The sequence below is a fragment of the Nasonia vitripennis genome, chromosome 3, assembly GCF_009193385.2.
Source record: "Nasonia vitripennis strain AsymCx chromosome 3, Nvit_psr_1.1, whole genome shotgun sequence".
NCBI lineage: Eukaryota > Metazoa > Arthropoda > Insecta > Hymenoptera > Pteromalidae > Nasonia > Nasonia vitripennis.
The window spans coordinates 17545698-17568470 of NC_045759.1; the positions used below are offsets into that span (position 1 = coordinate 17545698).

The window sequence follows — 22773 nt, forward strand, 5'->3', positions numbered from 1 at the left end:
GAAAAATAGTATATAGACTGCATCACAACCGAGAGCTCTGCCAGTGGAATTAGAGGAAGGCGCGCGCAGTGTCGTTAATTTTTTTTCGGCTCGATCTTGACCCTTCTGGCGCGCTTACAGCTGAAAGCTCTGCCCGCGCTTCGTCTCTCGCGTGCTCTCGCGTCGTCGTCGTCTCGAATATCCCCGAGCTTGCTACTACGCACGACGACGGGTTTCACACGCAATATCCACGCAGCGGCGCTCGTTCCAATTCACACTTTTTCTTCGACTTTGTTCTTCGTCGAGCTTCGGTTCGTTAACGGAGAGCTTCGAGATGTATAAATATAAATGGACGAACGAGACGTATAACAGAATAACGAGACACCCCCGGGTTAGTTCATTTGGTTTCATCCTATTATCGGAAGATAATCGCTTCAACCCCTCGAGTCGGAAGCGAGGGGGTCGATTTCATTACGAGCACATCGGCGAGTTGTTTGGGACCAAAAAGTAATTCTCCGATCGAACGTTTGGCGAGCTTCCAAGTTTAATTCGTCGATACCAATTTTCATCAATGACTGCCGAATGCCTCTAGACACCCGCGTTATTTAACAAGAATGCACTCACAGCTCGTAAACGTATTTTTGGCATCACGCGCGTAACAACTCTGTCCACCGAGACGTTTAAATCGCCATACACGGAGATAGTCATCCGCAAAATAGAGTCCTGATGTTACGTACCAGTCTGTAAATTTTCAAAAAAAAAAAAAAAAAAAAAAAAAAAAAAACAAATTCGCACATTACAATCGATCAATCGCGCTACAGCCGCAATCTCTCCCGATCGAGCCTCTAAAACGCAGCGTCAGCAAAAAGCACGCGCCTTCGAGCTAAAAGTAGCAGCAGCAGCAGCGGCGACGGTTATATAGAGGAAAAAAAAGCTCTCGGCAACCGCGCGAAATCTGCAATCGGTCAACTTTTACTCTCCCCGCGCGCAGATATTACGGCACTCGCGCGCACTGCACACAAGTCTAGAATATCCTATACCTGCACCGCAAGGCCGCGGCGGCGCTCGAATGCGTTTAATGGTCGATGCTCCTACTCCCGACTCACTTTCGCACGAGACTCGCGCCGCCGATTGAATCATCGTATATTCGCGCACAACTCGTTTTCCGCACGGCGCCGGCTATAATAGCGATGAAGAGATTCTCTAGGCTGGAGATGATATAATAACCCGAGCTGTCGACGCGCTTTTTGCGTTGTACTTTTGTTTACATTCTCACTCGCGCTTGAGAAGCCGCCACGCGCTGCTGCTATTGTGCCGAGGAGCGTTTGCTCGTTTGCAGGGAAACCAAGCGTTGATGTTGATGTCGTTCCGGTTTTTTTTTTCTTTTCGCGAAGCTATTCCGCAGTTGTGTAGAAACGTTTCCATCGTTATTATAGTCGTTCGTTGAAATGATAGCGTTAATAAAATGCAGGGAGTTCCTAGTGTGGTTATGCGGCACATGTGTCTTTGATAAAATAGAATTAGCCTGGCCGACACTTTCCTGCTCCGGCATTCTGTAGAAAGCAAATTATGTTCAGCTCTACACAGCCGACTGATATAACCAAATATTTATACAGAGCCCGGTGTGACATAACAAATTTCTGCAAAATTCAATTCTCGTTAAATATATGGATTCTCCTTAGTTCTTATTATTTTACTTATTATTACTCATTTCTCCAACTCACAAAACCGCACGCATATAATTATATCTTTATTCAACTCGGAGCTTCCTGAATTTCATGCGCAATCGTCGCCCACCGTTTATATACCCGCATGTTACGCTCGCGCAAAATCTCCATTTTCCAGCCGAAAGACACCCGTATAGGTACAGCTCTGCCGCGAAAAAGAGAACAGCCGCTAATTCCACGTATCACGTGTTTCGAGCAGCAGCGCAGCTGCGCCGAAAACTTCCTGTCACGACTCGCCGTGCGCAACACCTCCCCTATACCCGCTCTTCGATGCCTCTCTGTGCACCACGTGTGGAGATTCCGCTTGGGAAAATCTGTGCGCGCCTCTTCAGATTCTTCGAGGAAAAAAGCACGCTCGACGAGGCGAGAACTGTGGAGAGTCCATAGCAAACACACTGTCACTGTATACGATTATACACTTCTTTTTTGATTTTCCTTATTTGTTCGCCACACTTACACTCTTATTTTGATAAGCCGGCGAGCGGTCTCTTTTTTTCCCGTTAGACCGGCTACGTCTGGTGGATATGGTATAATTAGCTCGTTGCTTTATTTACGAGGTATAGGCAAAGAGTAATTCAAATGTTTTGGGTTAGAGGTGGTTGATTTCACTGTATACAAATTGGGCACAGTAATAAAGCTAATTATCAAATTATGTTTAGGGATGAATAATAATGCAGCGGTAATCTGGAGACACGTATTATACGGAGCTGAAAGAGGAAAAGTTACGCGAATGTCACGGTGCAATTTAATCGTTGTTTTCGAGTTAATAATACTTTTTTTTATAATGTTTGGTTTGTAAAAGAATCATCTGTTTACGGATCCAAAGTATAATTTGAGTATATCTATAGAGCAACGCTCAGTTCAAAAATACAAAAAGCTTTCTAATTACTCTTGCTGATACACCGATGTTTTATAAATCTTCCAGGCCCGCCAAGTGGCTTTCGTACAACAGGCACGAAAAGAGTAGATTGAAAATTCAGGTCCCGCGGACCACGAGGAAGCAACTGCGTCAAAGAGATGAAGTTGCAGTCGGCGAACAAAGAGCGAATAATTAACGAAGGCTCTCGAGAGCAGCAACCAAAGTAAAAGAAAGAAGTCGAAAGAACCGCAAGCTCGACTAGCAAATGAATAATGAATCGATCCGGCAAGAGAGAACCGAGAGCGAAACTGCTGTACCGGTACACTTACGCTTCTCTCCCTTGGAAAACAAATCATCCCTCCACTACGCGGAGAATATAAAGTCAAAACAGTTGCGCGTGCGGCAGAGTATATAGTGCGGAGAGCGTTGAAAAAGGGGGAAGGAGAAAGGACGCGAATTCACGGGGCGGAAGCGAGAGCCAAGGGAAAAGGAGACGGAGATGTAAAGAGGGCAAAAGCTGTTGCAGTGCATGTATAGCGGCTTACCTTCGCGCACAATAACTTGCTCCGCGCGTCACGACGATGCTGCGGTATACTGGTCCGTGTATGTGTGCATGTCCTCGTGTAGGATATGAAGATTTTGATAGCCAGAAAAGGTCTCTTTTTGCCAGGCGGTTTCTTGAGGCTGATTTTTGTCGGTGATTCGCGATATCTCGAGAGACAAAGGGATGCTGAACGTTGCGTTAATCATAAATCGTTTCCATATGCAAAATTATATTACTGACGATTGACGGCAATCGCGTAATAGCATAAAGCGTGAAAGCTACATCCACCGATCGACCATACACCCTCAGAATCGTTTTTTTACCCACTGACCCAATTCCGTGGGTACATCAAACGCTCACACGACTCTATATCCCATGGAAACTTTGACTCTATTTCCCCGTGTCTCTATATACAAACAAAATCGCCGGGCGCACGCGTGCATAGCTACACCGCATCAGTGCCGCATCTCATTGGTTCCAGAGCGAGATCTGGGAGGACTCGAGGTCGAGAACGAATGAAAGAGAGACTTTGCCAGCAGCAGCTGCTGCGACACAACCGTCGCTGCAGCCGCGCGCAAACGCTTTCAACCTTCCTGCAACAGCGGCGTATACTCCGCGTTCACCTATATATACTTACATACGCCTCGTCTATGTGCCCAAGTCTCTCTCTCTCTCGCTCTCTCTCGCTCTCTCTCGCTCTTTCTCTCTCTCTCTCTCTCTCTCTCTCTCTCTCTCTCTCTCTCTCTCTGCTGTGCAGCTACTCGCGCACAGCACACGCGGCTGCGTCGTATGCGCCGTCGCCGCCGCCGCCGCTCGCTCTCGCAATAGTCCGTCTCTTTCTCCTTTCCTCGAAGGCGCCCCCGTCGTGTTGCCCGTTCTTTCGTCTTTAGTTCGTCGCGACCCCTCGCGACGCGATTTTCTCCGCTCGCGCGCGCGACGCACGACAGTTCGTTGATATTAGTTATTGTTGTTATATCGTTATTATTACTGCGTGCGCTCGCGGTGTCCAGCTGCTCTTCGAGTGTGATTTGGCTGTGCTGCTCTCTTCTCCTTATCTCGACTTTGCCAAGCTGCCGCCGCCGCTTTCGCCCGTCGAACTGTATATTAAATATTGTAATAGTGCGTGTAATATAGTCACATAAGCGATAAGCGCGAGTTACGTGTCCCAAGTGTATATCGCGCAGGCTTATCCCGCAAACATGCCTCGTGTCTGATCGAGAAAGTATAGAGCTGCTGCGCGGATAGTGTCGTGGGTGTCCTGTAACGATAATAGAGTCGAATTCGGGGCTGAATCATCGACCGTTGTCATCATGAAGATCGATGGCCTCGACGACGGTTGCATCAAGAGTGAGTGTCTGTCCGGCTTCCAGCTGGCGAAATTCGCCGGGAAAATCATATAATATATAACCTGCCCACAGCGGCGACGTGTCATGTGCGCGCGTGCAGATCGCGGCTGCTTTACGCGCGCATATAAATATCGCGCGTTTAAACAGCTGTCGACGCGCGGCATGTATGCTATATATGTATGTACCTCGAAATAGAATCGTCGCATCGACGGCTCACTGATAACTAGCTCTTAATGGTTGTATATTCGAGAAAGACAACGCCGCCGCAGAACGGAAAAGTTTTCGGCCTCTCTCTCTCTCTCTCTCTCTCTCTCTCTCTCTCTCTCTCTCTCTCTCTCTCTGCCGGCTGCTGTCCGGCGACGAACTTTGCGTTTTTCGGCTGCGCCGCACGTATCGCTTCCTTTTCCAGCGGCACACATCAGCTGCGCAGGATTCACGTGGCTTTGTTGTCGTTGGATAAGTGCGCATGACTCGCACGCCGAGAGAGAGAGAGAGAGAGAGAGAGAGAGAGAGTCTGTATAGTGTGATTCGATGCTGAGGATTACGTAACGGAGCATCGCTTCAGCTCTTATTATTTTTTTTACTCGTGGCGCTACTGCTATGACTGATGGACTCGAGTGAGAGAGAAAGAGCGACGATCGCCTGCTTTATCGATGTGATGATTGCGGGGTGCAGGTGAAATGATTTGTTTTGTTGCGTCAGATAAGTCGTACACGCGCGAATTATTGTTTCGCTGAAGTTGAGTTTTCAACTCGCTTGAATGGCCTTCGTCGCAGGTGAAGAGAGCACGACGTGTGCGGGTAACTCGATACAACGCGTCTGTGAAATTAGAATAGATTCTCTTCCCGTTGTTAAACTCTCGCGCGGGAGTAGTGTCTACCTATACAAGAACCCTTCGTGCGGACTGTCACGTGCGCTGCTCTTAGATTCAGGCCAATGTGATGGTTCGTTATAGTTCTATACACTTCGGAGCTTTATACAGACGGCATAACGTGCTTGAATGTTTATCTATCAAACAACTGCTGTATACTAATTATTATCGAGTCGGGGATTTACGCTAGAGATAAGAATCAACACGATCGCATTGATTTCAGCCGCAAACACGACTTTTCTGATACAGAGACTATAGTCCCAAAGCAATTTATACTAAAACGAGTTCACGTAAAATCGACGAGGAATTTCGCAAAAACGTAGATACGCGATTTATTTTTACCCCGACCGACAAGTTGCCGCAAATTTTTAAAATCAAGTTCGACGATAATATATACTTATACAGTACAGCAAACAAATCAGGAGCAAACTAAACGTGCGGTCCGCCGACGACGTGCCTCTGCGTGAGCCTGTTTTTATTAGCATAGCTGATAGTAAAATGTCGAATGCAACGAATATACATTTACACGCTTCAACGTTTATGTGATTATTTAGGCGATTGCGGGACTGCTGGCGAAAACAAAAGCCGTTGGGGAGTGCTATAAATAAATCGAAATATCTTCAGACCTGAATGAATCAGTCAAAAATGTCGGCGCGGAATTTTGGGTGGAGTGTCGTTTGCGAAGCTCTGGCTCGTCGACTTGGTTTTTGTTGAATTAATTTTTCTGTAAAGCTCAATTTTTTCGCGGTATTTCTTATGCATCCGGATCTGTATACAGGAGTGTTCCATATGGTCGGTTGCTATCTTAAATCCACGTAAACGATGATGTAAAATTATGACACAAGCAATTGGAATCGTTGGATCGATTGAAATTACGATAAGTCTAATTGCATAAAAAGTGTTCAACATATGGAACAGAGAAATTAACGAATGCATTAAAATTTACAATCGCATAAGCTATTTCTTTTATATCGACGGCGTCTGTATATAATTCAGATAACTGTCGCTTTTTTTTTTAATATGCATTCGAAAGGCAAATGAGAATGTTTGCTGTCGATCGTTTTTAGTGTACCACATTGATAGGTTTACAAAAGTGACATTTCTTGTAAGTATAGGAGGAAATAACGTTCGAGCATTTGCAAGCTTTAATGTTCCTGCCTTAAATGACATACATATGTTCTAATCGTAAAAGCTGCATAGATAAAAATTTTAATTGTTATTGTTAGAAAGAAATCGTTAGCACAGTGTTTGGAAACGTTCAAAGTACAACCGATGACAAAGAAAAATTCAAACGAAATAATACACTAATCGTCTCGCTCTTGATGACTTTCAAAACGACTTTATAATTTATAAACTTATATCAGCCGTTACCTAAACAGGAGAACAAAGCTACGCGGAATAAATTTCCCGCAGAGCTACACAATCTCTCTTTCTCCGTTGCAGTCACCGCTTCGTCCTTTTTATTTCTCTCCTCTCGCGTGCAACCTTCGAATGCTCTTTCTTTCGCAACAGGCCGGAGACCGGTTGATGATATTAAAATAAAAGAACGAAAATCTTTTTTTCATTGCCGGCGCGAATACGCGGGTGTATATAAAATTCCCCCTAACGACTTCGAAACTGCACTTGGCGATAGCGCGAAATGGATGTTTATGTGCGGTACGTGCAAGGCCGCGTGGCAGTTCATACCCGTGTGTATGTTCGACTTTTATTTTTTCTCGCTTCTGATCGGCGACAGGAAGACATTTTTCGTTGCACGGGCGACTGACCCGGTCATTAAGTGCCTCTGCGATTTTATTCGATTCTTTTATCCTCAGCTTTGTATAGGTGTCGCGGACATACTTGTTTAAGTCCGAATTTTAGTAATAAAGAAGTGCTTCTGTTTCGAGTGGCGATTTCACTTTAATGCAAGTTAATATCGACGTGCAAATACAGAACTCGGTTATAATTCTTGTTAATTGTATCGCTGTTGTGTTGATGGAAAACAAATTGCCAGTGCGCAAATATTTATCTTGTCTCTCTCGTTCGACGAAGTAACTCTAAAAATAGTGTAGATATTTCTCGCATACAGGATCGATTACCGATTCGAAATCTATATCGAGGTATTTCTCTCTCTCTCTCTTTCTTTCTCTCTCTTTCTCTCTCTCTCTCTCTCTCGCCGGTAATTAAAAAGCTGACAAACAAAAATAAATATTCGCGCGAAGTAGTAACACCGAAGTTGCACAGTATAGCCAGAACGCCGCGGCGTTGTTTATTTACGAGCGGCGCATTTTTGTCCTTCTCGGGCACACTTGTTGGTGCTGCAGCAACCGATTCGCAGTGCACTGCCAAGGAAGTCGCGACCGACATAACGCAGCTCGGCTTTATTTATTTACTCTCGCGGGCTGACCACTTTATTATCTGCTCGAATGGGCTGTAACAGGTCCCCCGCAAAGTAAACACTGCACTTTTACGACGACGAAGACTTACGAGCAAGAATCGCGTCGCTTATGGTCGTCATTAGTGTGCACAGTGGCGGCTTTTTCCTCGATTATTAAAATACATCAATGCAGCTGGGGAAACTCGACGTTTGCTTTTAATTGTTGCTGTAGCGCAGTGTGTACGAACGAGTGAAATAATAATATTGAATGCGTCGCGTGCGCACATACGATCGTATACGCAAAATTCATTAACTTTCCGCTTTTTTGCCTAATAATAAACGTCGCGAATTTTATTTACGCGAGCGTTGAAATTTACGGTTTGTCGTCGCTTCCATTTGTGATTAATTGCCGTTTCAAAATAGAATATTTTTCACTGAACGTCGATAATTTTATTTAAAAGAATGAATAAGTCTCTCGAAAAATGTGAAAAAAAACATCGTCCACGCGAGCAGCAAAATCCTTTGGCAATTCGAAAATCTCATTTAAATTTCTCAATCCGGTGGAATCCTGCAGAAAAGAAAGCCGAGAGGCGCCGCTGTCGATGACCTTGTTCTCTTAGGGAGAGAGAGAAAAAGAATATCTCCTCGTCGTGCCTATAAAATAACGAGAACATCGTGTCCACGTGTTCACAAATCTCACGGAGATAGAGATAGGATTCCGCCGGTGGTGTCTCTGCTGTAGCTCCGGATTGCGTAGCGCTGCGCGATGGCGACGACGAACGGTATCTCGTTATGAAACCACGTGTGCGCGCAGCTCTCATCAGCGACTTTGAACTCCCGAAAAGTTTCCAAGTCTCAGCGCTCCTTTCTCGCTTGGCTTTTTATCTCGACGTTTTTTAAATTTTTATCAACGCTTCGCTCTCCGCTCTCGCTTCTTTATCGTCTCGGACTCCCTTGTACATACATACTGCTTGTGCTTGTAGACATTTTCGTTGCAAGCGTTGCCATGCGGGGTTTGTTTTTTCGGCTTCGAGGTCATAATCTTTTCTGACACGTGGTTTTTCGATCGGTGACTTTTTGATTTTTGATCAACGAGTTTGTTCAGCTTTATCGTTTGATTTTCGCAGGTTCTATTCTATTCTTTCGGACGTCTCTTTAGCCGCGTAGGAGTTCGGCCGAGAACTATCCGGCTTGTTTTCTCGTTCGACGCTGGCAGGTGGATAAAAATAATCCCCCAAAAATCTCCGCGAGCTTGCGGTCTGCGAGGCGAAAAATTGTGCGGGAGACGAGAAAGTTTGCGCCGATACGAGATCATCTCGAGGTCACGTCGTTGCGAACGGGTTGCGTTCGGGCCGATAACACGCTGTTATTATACACGGACTCGTGCACCTCGAAAGTAAAGGCTCTTCTCCGCTGCTCAAAGTCGTTGAGTCAGTCATTCCTTTGCAAGAGTTACTTACGTACGTAATTTTTACCAATTTGTTTTTCAAGCCCGATACTCTCCCTTGTTTACTCACCCAAGTGTAGCAGCGAGAGCTTGAGCTTTCGGCCGCCGCAAGCTTCCTCGCGCATTCTAATTGCGGATCAGCTGTTGGCGTGAAACTGTAACGAGAGACACACGACTGCTTTCTCGGCTGTATATATAGGTACACTTGCTCTCTCTCTCTCTCTCTCTCTCTCTCTCTCTCTCTCTCTCTCTCTCTCTCTCTCTCTCTCTCTCTCTCTCTCTCTCTCTCTCTCTCTCTCTCTCTCTCTCTCTCTCTCTCTCTCTCTCTCTCTATATCTCTCTCTCTCTCTCTCTCTCTCTCTCTCTCTCTATCTCTCTCTATCTCTCTCTCTCTCTCTCTCTCTCTCTCTCTCTCTCTCTCTCTCTCTCTCTCTCTCTCTCTCTCTCTCTCTCTCTCTCTCTCTCTCTCTCTCTCTCTCTCTCTCTCTCTCTCTCTCTCTCTGTAAACACGTTTTCGCCGTGCGCCCGTCGATCTTGGCGGGCTCTCGGAAAACACGATCATGCCCTGCGCAGCGCTAATGCGCTCGGACACAGCGTTTGCATAATCGTGACTCTGTTTTTCGGTGTGACGCCTCGATGGAGATTAGATTCGACCCGATCGGTGTAATGAGATTATGAGTGGAGGTGACACACCTGAAATTTTTGTGCAATATTGGAATTTGTATAGGTGTATATACTTCTCTTTAGTTCCTCGATCGATCCATTATCGGGACTCGCGCGTTCTCTGATACGGTAAATTTAGGAATCTGTCTCACGCGCTCTGACGATACGTCGGTCGATAAGGATGTCGAGTGCTTACTCGTGTTTAGCTACTATATAATAAATTTAAAATAATGATGTATCATTCAATGATTTGCAATACTAATGGATACAAATTTTTCTCTGTGTTACAGAAAACGGAGTCGGCAGCGGTGTACAACCGACGATCGTGAAAGCTCCCAAGGACCGGCGAAAGTTCAATCAGAAGGTACGTGTAGGGCCGCACGTCGCGAGTCCAGAAATAAAATAAATGGCCGAAAAGCCACTACACACCTCCAGGCACGTCACTTGCAACGCGAGACGAGGACGAAACGCTTCGCTTGTCTATTTTCGCATCTCTCTCGCTTTCGTTGCAGTCGCCTATACTGCAAATCCGCGCATTGTTTGCTCTCAGTTGAACTACTTTTTTTTAATAGATAGGCGGTATAATCGCGTAGCTTTTAAATAATATGCGAGTGTTTTCGTCTTGATCGTGAATATTCGATGAGCCGGACTATCTTGAGAAAACTGCTTTTTAAGTTTATCAGTCAGACAATCGATCTCACTCCTGCAGGTTTTAGTAACTGTGAAAAAAAAAAAATACAAATAAGTCTTGAATTTTAACGCTTGATCTGTGGTTATCAGCTGAAAACCTGAGGATGCCGAGTTTCCAGGCAAAACTACGTTGACGAAATAAAATGCGAGTACGCGACTGGAAGTAACGTTAAACTAGAGTTTATAATCTTGTTTTAATGCGGTATTCAAAAAAAGCTCATATACATCTTTATCTGTAAATACCGCCGAAGCACAGTGTAATCTTAATTTCGCCGAGCGACTCACTGCTCGTTGGAATAATGCACTTGTGCGAGAACAAAAATGAGGGCTTCGCTAACGCCATTAGGATGATCAATCCAATGACTGGAGTTTGATGGTAGACCTTCAGACAGACGTAAAATCGACAGCTCATGCAGTGTATGCTGAATGCATCGTCTTTCATGATATCGATGTGTATACATATACACTTATTATACTCGGTGACTTTGGATGATTAAGATTCGTACACAAAAGATTTACGCATATCCATAATTACAATCATATACAGGAGCGAATAAGAACCTTAATTATACCAAACGTAAGTCACAAAGAAAGCAGCTCAGTCACAACCGAAGGCTGCCCGCGCGCGCAGTGCTTCTCATCTCCGATACACGCGTTTCCACAACGCACACGCGCGCGTAAGACAAAAACATGAGTAAAAGTAATTGAAAACCCCTTTCTAATTTTTCCAGGCGAGCGACTTCACGGATATCGGAGACTGGCCGACTTTGGGCGCTCAAGGAGAGGTGGGTCTCTTTCCCTTTTTCTTCCTTCTCTCTCTTGCTCCTTCTTGTGGGTGTCGTTCTACAGCTCTAACACACATACACACGTACAGAGCCGAGCGGTATATAGTTTATAAAAATCGTTCCCACGGACGTCGTCGAACGTCCTTTCCTTTCGCCTGGCCAAGGACGTTGTTGCAGCGGCAGCAGCCGCGGGTATTATATCGGCTCGTGTGTATAAGCGCGAGTGTGTGTGTGTATAGAGAAAGACCGGCGCCGTGCAAAAGATAGTAGCGCAGGATCCTCTCGCGACGCCCTGCTTCTCGCGACTCTCGGGAGCAGCGGCCACTGGTTTTGCTAGAGAAAACACCAAGTTGAGCTGCGAACGATTAATCGGTGGGAGTCACTCATTTAATTGTGCTCCTCACTGCATGGACGTTCGGACATTTTGTTGCTAACCGAAAAAATTGTCGATGTATTTTTTTTCTATTTTACACTTCAGCTCGACTTTTGAAAACAAAACACGCATTCAGATTCACGTTTTAGTAGACTGCATCCGGATGCTGTTGCAGGAAGTAGTTTCCGGCGTTGTTGCTTTGTTTACACCTCGTGTTTTTCTGTTTTCCACAGAAGAAGCCAAGCGTAAACGGACCGAAGCAGAATGGCGTCACTGAGCACCAGAGTAACTCAAAGGAGGGCAGCGTTGGTGCCTCCGAAAGCAAGGGCAAGGAGAACAAGGAGCAGAATCACTGTCAAGAGGACAGTGATGAGCAGACGGACAACGTCGACAAGAAGAAAAAAGGTACCGCTTCACTTGCTACTTGAGGACATTTTTCGAGACACAGGACTCGTCGTGTTTTGCGAGGATGATCTTTCAATATCGAAAGTCTGCTGATGGAAATCTTTGATTACGAGAACACGTGAACTTATTCGAAATCAAAATAGAGCCGTGTGCTTATGTAAGCGTAAACCGGGATTACGTAAATTTGACACGAGGATTATTATTTTTCCGATTGTATCGCGAAGCAAACGTTACGTCATTAGATTCATTTTCTATCTTTTTCACATAGATTCCAATGCGCAGAATTTTTTTTTGAATGTAAAACAAAATTTATAAATTTAAATTTTGTATTTACAGCAAACAAGCAAAAATGGGTTCCGCTAGAGATCGATATAACGAAAAATCGTAGCAAAAGAGAGCGATCGCCAAAACACCACTTGCAAAGAGATAAGAATGTTGACAGCAGGAGAAATGGTAATGCTAATTGTTATTAGCACTGGTGTCGGAAAATACCACGATTTTATTTTTTATGTTAATGAGATTTTTTGTTTTGTTCAACAGAAGATGAAAACTGGAGGGAAAGGGATGATCGATCCAGTTACAATAATAATTACCGAGGAGGTCGTGGTAGAGGTGGATACCGCGGCAGAGGAAGAGGCCGTGGAAGTATATCGCGCGGTGGTTTCCGTCACAGACACGACTACTTGGGATATCCAGGAGACTATTCTCAGGTGATTATGGCTCAGGTGAAGGTTTTTGCATTTTATATGCATTATTTATATCAGTATTGTATATACAATTAATGATGAAAATCTATGGATAATTCTGAGATAACTCATGAAAGATACTCATTTAGATGGTAGAACTGAGATAGACTATGTCTGCTAAATATAGTATAATTGTGGTGATTTCGCGCATTTCAATCTTGTTTTTTTGTTTGTTTTTCGCATTCAGATGAACAAATTTGGTGCAGCTGATCCTAACTACATGATGCCTTATATGGGGACGTTTTACTTTAATAACTCAAACTATGTAAATTTGGATAACACGACGCTAAAGGAGTACATAAAGAAACAAATGTAAGTCACTTTATCATTTGTAAATTCTGCACCGAAGTAGCGTTTATCTCTATAACTCATTAATGTTTATTTAATTTCTTTTCAGAGAATATTATTTTAGCGAGGAAAATCTTTTAAGAGACTTTTTCTTAAGACGAAAGATGGACGCTCAAGGTTTCTTACCCATAACTCTGATTGCATCCTTCCATCGCGTACAGGCCTTAACTACGGATGTTGCTCTAGTCATTGAGGCTATCACAGAATCAGATAAGCTAGAATTGGTGGATGGTTTTAAGGTAAATATAATTTTTCTCGTATTTAGTTTATTTAATGCACAATGCAATTTTACGTCTAGCAAATCACACATTTGTTAAACTTAAGCATATGTGCAAAATCAAAAGAAGGCTTCGCTAACGCCATTAGGATTTAATCCGATGACTGGAGTTTGATGGTTACCCTTCTGACATTCAATTATTTTCATAAATATACCTTAAGATTATTGCAATTGAAACAAGTATTGAATATTTGATTTTTTTATTCCTAGGTGCGCACCTTGTTTGACCCACTCAAGTGGCCGATCCTCGATGCAGCTGGTAATCCGCTCTCTTCGGATTCGTCTGATACTTCGTCACATTCTCAGACCGATGTAATGCCACCACACCAACCTGAATTCCATCCTGCAGCTAAGCCTTTGGCTACTATTCCAGCGCCGCCAATACCTCGTTTGCTTCAAAGTGCTCCTATGAATGTTGAGGTACCACGTCTCAGTGAATCCGAGAGTATTGGTTCATCGGTGGGCGACAGCCTAAATCCGGATGTGCCGGAATTTGTACCAATTGTATTGGCAGCGCTTAAACCTGAAGGGCCAAAATCAGAAAAGAATACTTTGCCAAAAACAGAGGAAAATACCGTAGAAAAGAAAGGAATGAACGAAGAAGAAAAAAAAGAAGAAAGCCAAAAAGCAGAGAAAAAAGTATCATCTGATAAGCCTAACGCACTACTCACAAATGGAGAAGTTCAACCAGTTGTAGACGATGTTTGGAAAGAGGTATATTTTTTTAGAATTATGTTAAAGTAAAATTTAGGCAAATAGGTGATTTGATGATAGAAATATAAAAATAATAAAAGCAACCTATTTTTATGTTAATTAATATTAATGTTTCTTTTCAAAGGTCAAAAGAAGAACAAAGCAACCTGCTAAAGAAAAAGGTGTAAGCAGTCAAAAAGTAAATAATAAAGAACAGGAAAAAGAAGAATTGGATTTTCAGTTTGATGAAGAATTAGATACTCCTCCGCCAACTGGCCGACATAATGCATTCTCAGAATTGTAAGGATTAAAAAAAATTATATAGTATTTTAATATGTTAAATAATTTAAGAATTTTGTATGATGATAATACTTAATTTAGTCTTCTTTTCCCGTCTGAGAAATATTGCTGATATTAATCATTCTGATGAAACAATTTTACATTAGTTTTGATAAAACTTTTTAATTTCGTTTCTAACTTGACACGTATATAATTTAAGGTCCGAAGATGACGACGATTATGAGATATCTGACAGAGATATAAATAAGTTATTGATTGTGACACAAACTACGTCTTCAAGAATTCCAAAACACGAAGGGCATGATCGCACTGGTGATTGGACTACTCGAGTTAAAATGTCACAAGACCTTGAACAGGCTATTAACGATGGCTTGTATTATTATGAAGAAGATCTATGGGGAGATGATGGACAAAGAGTAAGTTACATTAAAGAAATATTCTAAATGCATTACCGGGACATTGCGATGAAAACCACAATTACGTTAAAGCTCACATTAAATTTGTACATGATGAAAATTTTTTATTTTGTCTTCTTTTCCCGACAGAAAAGAATATGTTGAATTAATCATATATCTGAAGTAGATATATGTATTAATAAAATAAGATTTAAAAAAAGAATTTGCTAAAATTATAAATTTTTTCAATAGTATGGTTCTTCTTCGTCTATTGGAAGTTACAAGACTATTAACATCATCAGCCAGGAAGCTTTTGAGAAGATAGCGCCTAAAGCCCCTCGCAAAACTAATCCAGAAGTACCTCCGCCACCTCCAACGCCTATGGAAGATGCAGAAGTACCAGAACATTCGAAGTCAAAGCAGACTTCTCAACCAGCGCAGGTTCCCGGTGAATCAGCGCAAGAGAAACGTGATCAGATCGCCGAAAAGAGGCGTAAAAACGACAAACTCCGTGATGCTAGACGAGCAGTGCCAAGATTCTTTGCCGTTGTCAAGGATGAACCTGCAGTTGATCCTAGAACTCCACGTAAGCGTAAGACGCGTCATAGTAATAACCCTCCGGTTGAGCATCACGTTGGTTGGATTATGGATGTCAGGGAGCACAGACCCAGAACTTATTCTACAGGGTGAGTTTAGTGAAGAAAGTAAATTGATTTACAACAACTTACGAAGTATTAAATATTAAATAACTTTTTTTTATACTTTTAGAAGTAGTACTGGTACAAGTCCAAATGAAGGTTTCTTAGCTAGCAGTTATGGTAGTGCTCCACAATCGTTGCCAACTTTCCAACATCCTAGTCATTCATTATTGAAAGAAAACGGCTTCACTCAACAAGTGTATCACAAATATCATTCACGTTGTCTCAAAGGTGAGTTTTGCTTAAGAGAATTCTGTTTCTTTTAATTGTTGTATACCTGCGTATATGATGAGAACCATTTTTTTGTCTTCTTTTCCCGTCAGAAAAGAATTATGTTGATATACATTATCTGATTTATAATAATTGTTAGTTTATTTACTATAAAACCTTTTTTACTGTTAATAACAAATTAAAAAACTTTCTTTCAGAGCGTAAAAGATTAGGCATTGGCCAGTCGCAAGAAATGAATACACTCTTCCGATTTTGGTCATTCTTTTTAAGAGAAAACTTTAACCGGACTATGTACGAAGAATTTAGAACAATAGCGTACGAAGATGCCTGCGAAGGATATCGTTATGGATTGGAATGTCTATTCCGATTTTACAGTTATGGCTTAGAAAAGAAATTTAGAGCACAACTTTACAAAGACTTCCAAGCAGAAACATTAAAAGATTACGAAAGTGGTAAGTTATATACTTCATATAAATTATGCTATTATTATTCAAAATTTATATTCATGGATTTTACTGAGTGTCTTTATTTTTTATTTTATTGAAGGTCAACTTTATGGATTAGAAAAGTTTTGGGCGTTCTTAAAATATTACAAGTATGGAGATGAACTTCATGTTGATCCGAAATTACAAGAGCATCTCGAGAAATTCAAGACTATTGAAGACTTTAGAGTAGTAGAGGTAAATATCATAGAAAACTTTTAAAATATTACATTTAGCTGCTTGTTCCAAATATGTACAAGTTTATTAAGAAATCTTTCAATTAATTTTCAAATGATTTCAATGTTCTATCATAATTTTTTTCAGCCACAAATAAATGAACTCTCGAGGTCACAAGCTGCCAAACGTCGCAACAGAAGCGTATCAGAGAGTGCGACTGGAGTCGAAGCATCTCCAAGTAGTCGAGTTCGCCGACTCTCCGGTGGATCAAGCACAGTTACACTGCCTACTGTAAACAATTCCACATCGTCAACGTCGCAACATCAGCAGTCGCAAAAACAAAGCGTGAATCTCGCACAATACCGCAACCGAGCTGGTTCTTTCGGTTCTGGTAGACTCGGCCATTCCAGACGACGAACTGATTCCTCATCGTCGGCGAGTCAGCAGCAGCAATCGCAGCCCCGAAGCAGACACAATTCGGGCTCTTTCAATAAACCTCAAGAGGTCAAGACCGCGCAGAAGTGAGTGATCCGCGACGGTAAGTCGGCGACAATGGAACACTCAACAAAAAGAACACGGGCACGCTCGAGTGAGTGAGATTTTTTTGATGATCGAAAACATATTTTTTGATTTTTAAATACAAAATCACGTTTTTACTAACGACGATAATGGGAAACGATAATAATCGACGTATCTGTGCGCGCATACTCAATTATGCTGTGAAAAAATAATTCGCACTGCGACTGAGGAGAGGCTAATCGTTATTTTCTTTATTAAAAGCAGAAGAAATACGTAGTTTTTCATATAGATATTGCAAATCCTCGCTATGTATTACAGCAGAAATTGTAAAAAAAATTTGTCGAACAATCGTGGCAATAAGATAGATAATCGAGTTCCATCAAAAGAAAGCCAGTCCTTTACTCAATTCATAATGAGAAAAGTAAAATTGTAGTCTTCCCGCGTGAATTGGGTGAATTTTGTTACTCCCGTCTGTTCTGTCTCTTCGTTCAGTTTAGTTTTTATCTGTAGCAATGACGGATAGATAGAAAGGAGGCGGGAATAGGCGAGATACCACCCACGCTTACATAAAACGAACGACAAGGAGAAAAACATTAATGTATTAAACAGTAAAGAAATATTTTAAATTCGGATAATTGCACAAATTTTATAATAAGAAATAAATCTTAAAAACGGTAATATTTCTGTACAATTATAAAATTGCACGCCTATTATTGGTAAGCTGCGTAGCATTAGAAGTTTATACTACTACTATACTACTACTGTTTCTAATAATTCTAATACTGATATTGTAATTGTAGATTTAACGAAGTAAAATAACGAGATGCTAAAGACATGCGATGCAGCGCGATGCGCTTAAATTTTGCAAGTGAATTCGCATGAGCTTAGATTTTTTTTAATAATCGCTCTTAGAATTTGCTTTTGAGCACCATCGTTTTCTTTTTGCCTGTTTTTTGATTTTTGTCTTTTTATCGGCGAAAAACTACAGCATAACACATAAGAGCCCATTGTTGTTACGGAAAAAGTTTGCAAATTTTACAGTGACTTGAGGAAAAAAAACTTAAAAGTAGTTTTATTCGTCGCTATAGAAATGTGCTCACCCACCACAGACATCCAGTGATATTACTTGTTGGCTCTTTTTATTATGAAGTTGAAACTCTAGTGAACTGCACATAGTAAAGAATTGACGAATGCACCCACAAAGTGTTATGTTTCTCATTTTTTTTAATTTTTTTTTTTTCATCATACACTTATCATAGTTCTCCAAAAGTATCTTTAACAAAAAAAAAGAAAAAAAAAATTAAAATATAATACAAATTCATTAAAGCCTCGTACAAAATAAACCGCGTGCTTCGCTCGTTCGCTCGACTCGATTCGTTAAACGACAAAAAAGGGTGTATTCAATTCTTCGTAAATTTTTGAAGAAAACTTTCCTAAAAATCTCACGCTGCACTGCCATGTATCTATGTATAAAATGCACTCCTGTAACCACTTTCATCTCATAAGAGAGAGAAGATCGCAAAGTCTGAAATGCTAGTTTGAGTCTTTTACTCGTTTTTAAAAGTCCAGTCGCACTTCCACAATCGCACGTATTTATTTAGCATCGTGATCCCTTTAACAAGATTTACAAGGATGTGAAAGTCGCTTGTTTGCGGAATAAGCAAAATATAATAAAATGGTAATATGTAAAAAGTATGTACTACATATTAAACAAGTTACTCACTTTTTAATAACAAAATATTGTAAAGAAAATTGAAGAATATGATTACTACTTGTGCTTAAAATCCAACAGTCTGTTTTTAAGCTAAACACTCAAAGTCAAGCAGTAGTATTTCTAAATTTTTTGTTTCATTCTGTGTAATTATGTATATATTGTATTCATTATTGCTATTTTTAAATATTTTTTCAATTTGTATAAATACGAAAACAGTGACTAATTTTTATAAAAAGTATAGAACGATTATTTCAGTTTTTACAGCGACATATATTAAGAAATGTGTGACATTCTAATTTAAAACTTGTACGAAAAAAAAATTATTTTTTTATAAATATTTACTTATTTGAAAAGTGACTTTTACAAAAACCATTTCTGCAAGTAGTAGTAAAGATAATTCTGATTTCTTTGACAAAATCATTCAAACAATCCAATTTATTTTAGATAATTTTGGAATTTGATCAAGAAATGCAGAAATGTCTAATGACTGCAAATGTTTCGTTAAGAAATTGCAATAATATAAATAAATTTGGCGTAACGCGTATTAAATGCCCAGTCTGAATCGAGCATTCGACGGAACGAGCGATAATAAAAGAGTGCACAGAAAAGCTCGTACAAAATCCAAAAGATTTTACAGCGATAATGAACACACGCGAGGCCGACTAAACGAGAGTTAATTGAAATATTAAATTGCTCACGAAAATTTTCAGTTATCTGTACATAAAGTAACCTCGAATAAGAATATAACGATTGTTAATGCCGAACGTCGTTTCGGAAAAAGCGATGTAGGTTTATTATTATTATATTACAATTATTATTATTATTATTATTATTATATTATTATTATTATTATTATTATATTTTTTGTTGTTTTAAGCGAGTGACTAGCTATTTTGTCATTAAGATTTTTGTCGCGATGACGAATATATGTTTGATAAAAGGATTTGTTCATGATCGACGATTCAGCAGAGTTTAGCGTGTCCTTCACTTAAATCCAAAGGATCGAACCATTTTTATAAGAAGACTGTTTTTTATTTTATAAATTTATATAGTTTTTGCATATTTGTAGAGACGTCAGTATCAAAAAAATGTACAACATTTTGTTCTTAAGACAATTTAATCGTCTGTACTGCGATTAATTTGAAGAAAATGCACACATTGATCTGAAGTCTTGAAACTTTTTCAAACCTCTATCGTGATTCTTCAATCAATTGATATATTTGTTGTTTGCCGTCGGAAATTCTACTGTATTTATAATACACAGTAATAATCCAAGTAAACTGAAATTTGTCGAATCACTAATTAAAGATAAGATTATATTTTTTGTTGAAAGAAGCGTCAAAGTGGTTAGATTCTTTGTTGAAAAAATTTAAGTGTTTGCGCGCCATGGCTTGACACTGGGCGAGAATGTTATATAATAAAAATAAGAAAGAGATCGCAAGAGATGAGTGTTTATTGCGGAGTTCGCTCGGCGCGGCGTACACGTGCCGAACGAGAGCGGCTCTACACTTTATTTTTTCTCAGTTTTCTTTTTTTTTCATTTGCAGTTTAAGCGGCATGAATCATCGTTGATTTGTATAATCGAGTTTATACAGTTGGTTCGTAAATCTAAAAGTTAAGGGAGAGTCAACACTATTTCTTGCAAGCGGGAGAATTAAAATGTGGTTTGAATTTTTAATGAATACAAAGAGTTAGTTATGATTTTGCTCTAGTTTTATCTCGTGCAACATTACATACGAAAAAACTTAATAGCGATATTTTGTCAAAGAAAGATGGTGAGGTGTAGCTACAGATGTCAGCGCATGAGGATGATGCAAATTGAGAAGCGAAAAATAAGAAAAAAGTACGCCGCGAGATCAGAGATCTCAGCTTTGTAATATATATACATATTCATACTTACGATAAAAACTTACCTATATTGTTACTTATAAATATAATATATTATATATTATATAAATAATGCTGATGATATATAAATACATCTTATTTTAAGGCTTACTACAATATAGTTGGGTGGGGTTAACGGTTGGAGACAACTAAAAAATGTATAAAAAAATGTTACATATATTATATATAAAAAATAGATATAGTTATATTCATATACATGAGAATTCGAGAAGCGATTAAATGCAAAGTATATCATATAACGCCGTAAAATAAACAAAAAAAAAACATATAACGATAGCGTGTTCAGCCATGCATTAGTTCCGTAAAGAAAATAAATAATGAAGATACGAAAAGAAGTGAAGAAAACTATGATCGAAAACAAAATGCAGAAAATCCTTTTTGTTACACCTTTTTATAAGAAGATAAGCATCGAATAGTTAAATTGTCGAATAGCAACAAGATTTTTCAATTTGCGTAAGTCTAGAACCAAATCAGTTTAATGATTAAAGACAAGAAAGGATAATCTCGTTAGGTTGATTGGCTCAACGTTTAATGGAGCCTCGTTAAATAGGAATCTTTGCTTTCTTTCGCGATAGTGCCTTCAATACGAAAGGGAAAAGTATAATCCGGTCGATCATGTAAACAGCCTTTTTTACGATTTTTACACTTGTCCCCCTATTTGTACAAAAAATAATAAAGACGAATGATTAGATGATAACTAACTTGGTAAATGTCAGCTTTTTCTTCTTTCCTCGCAAAGCCATTGCCAGTGTGTATCAAAGACTGGCAACTTTTGGAATGAAAAGAATATTATAAGACTTTCCAAAAAAATGCGAGAAACAAACGATACGGAAATAATATTCTTTCCTATACTTACTTTCATGCATATTTCTATCTCGATAAGGAATAGTATGATAGGCGATTTAGCTTCGGTCGTATTTCATTTTAATCAACTTCAAACGACAAATGTGTCGATCTTGCGAAGAGTATATTTTACGTTAAATACATTGGAGTACTTTTCCATGAGGCTAAAAGAAGAATCCTTAAGTACCTGAAATCTTTTCCATATCTATATTGCGGCAAAAACCGATGCTTTTTTTAATATTTGACAGTCGTGAGAATAAAAAAAACAAAAAATGTTAATGCAATAGCAAAATCTCAATCGAGAGGATCTCGTGCGATTGTTCGACCGGAGCTTTTTTGCTGATAAGATCAAAAGGAGCCTTTTGCATAATGACGAGAATGATGACGATCGAATTAATGATACATGAAGACAGCCATGCGCAAAATCGAGAATGAAAGGAAGGCGCGAAGAAAAGAGAAAGGGGGAAGGGGGAAAGAAAATAAAAAAAAAGTGTGTGTAACAAGTAAAGCGTTAATCGACGCACTGCAATTGTCAGCCATGTAAATATATTCATAGTTCATAAAATAGTAATAGGATGTAAGAAGTAATAGTTCCAGGCGAAAAAAAAATCCAAAAAGATGTCGATTTAAGCCGTGACGGCGCACCTAGCGAGTGACAGTGCTGTTGTGATAATGTGATGAATTTATGATGCTGATTAATTGATGATGATGAATTTGATGCTATGATGATGAAAATCTGTACCATGTGTCTGATTACGAATCTTGTGTATGTGTATTTGGGAATTGTAACGTTTGTGAATATAAAATAAAAAACCAAAAAAACCGAATCTCGTTTGTATTTTTTTTTTTTGAAAATAATTTAACTTGGCATCCCCTATAGTCCTGTTTGCATTTGTCAGACAGCAAAACTAAAACAATCCCACTCATCCATTCAACGAAGCAGTCCAGGGTGAGTAAAAAGCTGTAATTCAAAGCAAGTGGATCAGCGAATGTCTATAAATAAAGTTAAAGGTCGAGGGAGCCTATTGCGAAGGACTCGAGGGAATGAGATTGCGGAAAGGAAACGTGATTCTCACGTATAGATCACGGTAAAGCTGTTGATCCCACAGCGCGGTGTGGTGCCTTCGGATGCTGCAAAGCTAATGGATGGACACAAGTAAGTTTAAATTGTTGACTCGGCAAATCCTAGACAAATGAAAGCTATACCCGAGTAAGAGAAGTTTCATCTTCTTGAAGGTAAACATAGTGGGCGTAATATGTATGCATTATTTTCTTTTCGGCTAGCTCTCCGATGTTACGTATTCGTAAACAACATCTGTTTTGTAGAATGCGTAAGCGTGCTACAGCTCTCTATGAGGGTAATTTAAAGCAGGGAAGAGTAAAAATTGTAACAAAGA

The 22773-nt window shown here is 40.0% G+C and overlaps 1 protein-coding gene across 3 annotated transcripts in view; it reads left to right on the forward strand.

The window, feature by feature from the left end:
• Positions 1–22203, forward strand: part of LOC100122251 (la-related protein 1B) — a 31636-nt gene extending 9433 nt beyond the window's left edge. The window contains exons 3-17 of one of the 3 annotated variants that reach the window (XM_016984322.3): positions 10083–10156; positions 11214–11267; positions 11874–12045; positions 12382–12498; positions 12586–12755; positions 12979–13103; positions 13189–13378; positions 13627–14130; positions 14255–14409; positions 14609–14825; positions 15057–15490; positions 15573–15733; positions 15931–16185; positions 16280–16413; positions 16540–18140. In XM_016984322.3, the coding sequence (XP_016839811.1) occupies positions 10083–10156; positions 11214–11267; positions 11874–12045; positions 12382–12498; positions 12586–12755; positions 12979–13103; positions 13189–13378; positions 13627–14130; positions 14255–14409; positions 14609–14825; positions 15057–15490; positions 15573–15733; positions 15931–16185; positions 16280–16413; positions 16540–16917 (3140 nt within the window). In that variant the 3' untranslated portion in view covers positions 16918–18140. Of the gene's footprint in view, positions 1–10082; positions 10157–11213; positions 11268–11873; positions 12046–12381; positions 12499–12585; positions 12771–12978; positions 13104–13188; positions 13379–13626; positions 14131–14254; positions 14410–14608; positions 14826–15056; positions 15491–15572; positions 15734–15930; positions 16186–16279; positions 16414–16539 lie in introns of all 3 variants that reach the window. The other 2 variants (XM_016984321.3, XM_031927469.2) reach the window with 2 other exon arrangements.
• The last annotated feature ends 570 nt before the right edge of the window (positions 22204–22773 follow it).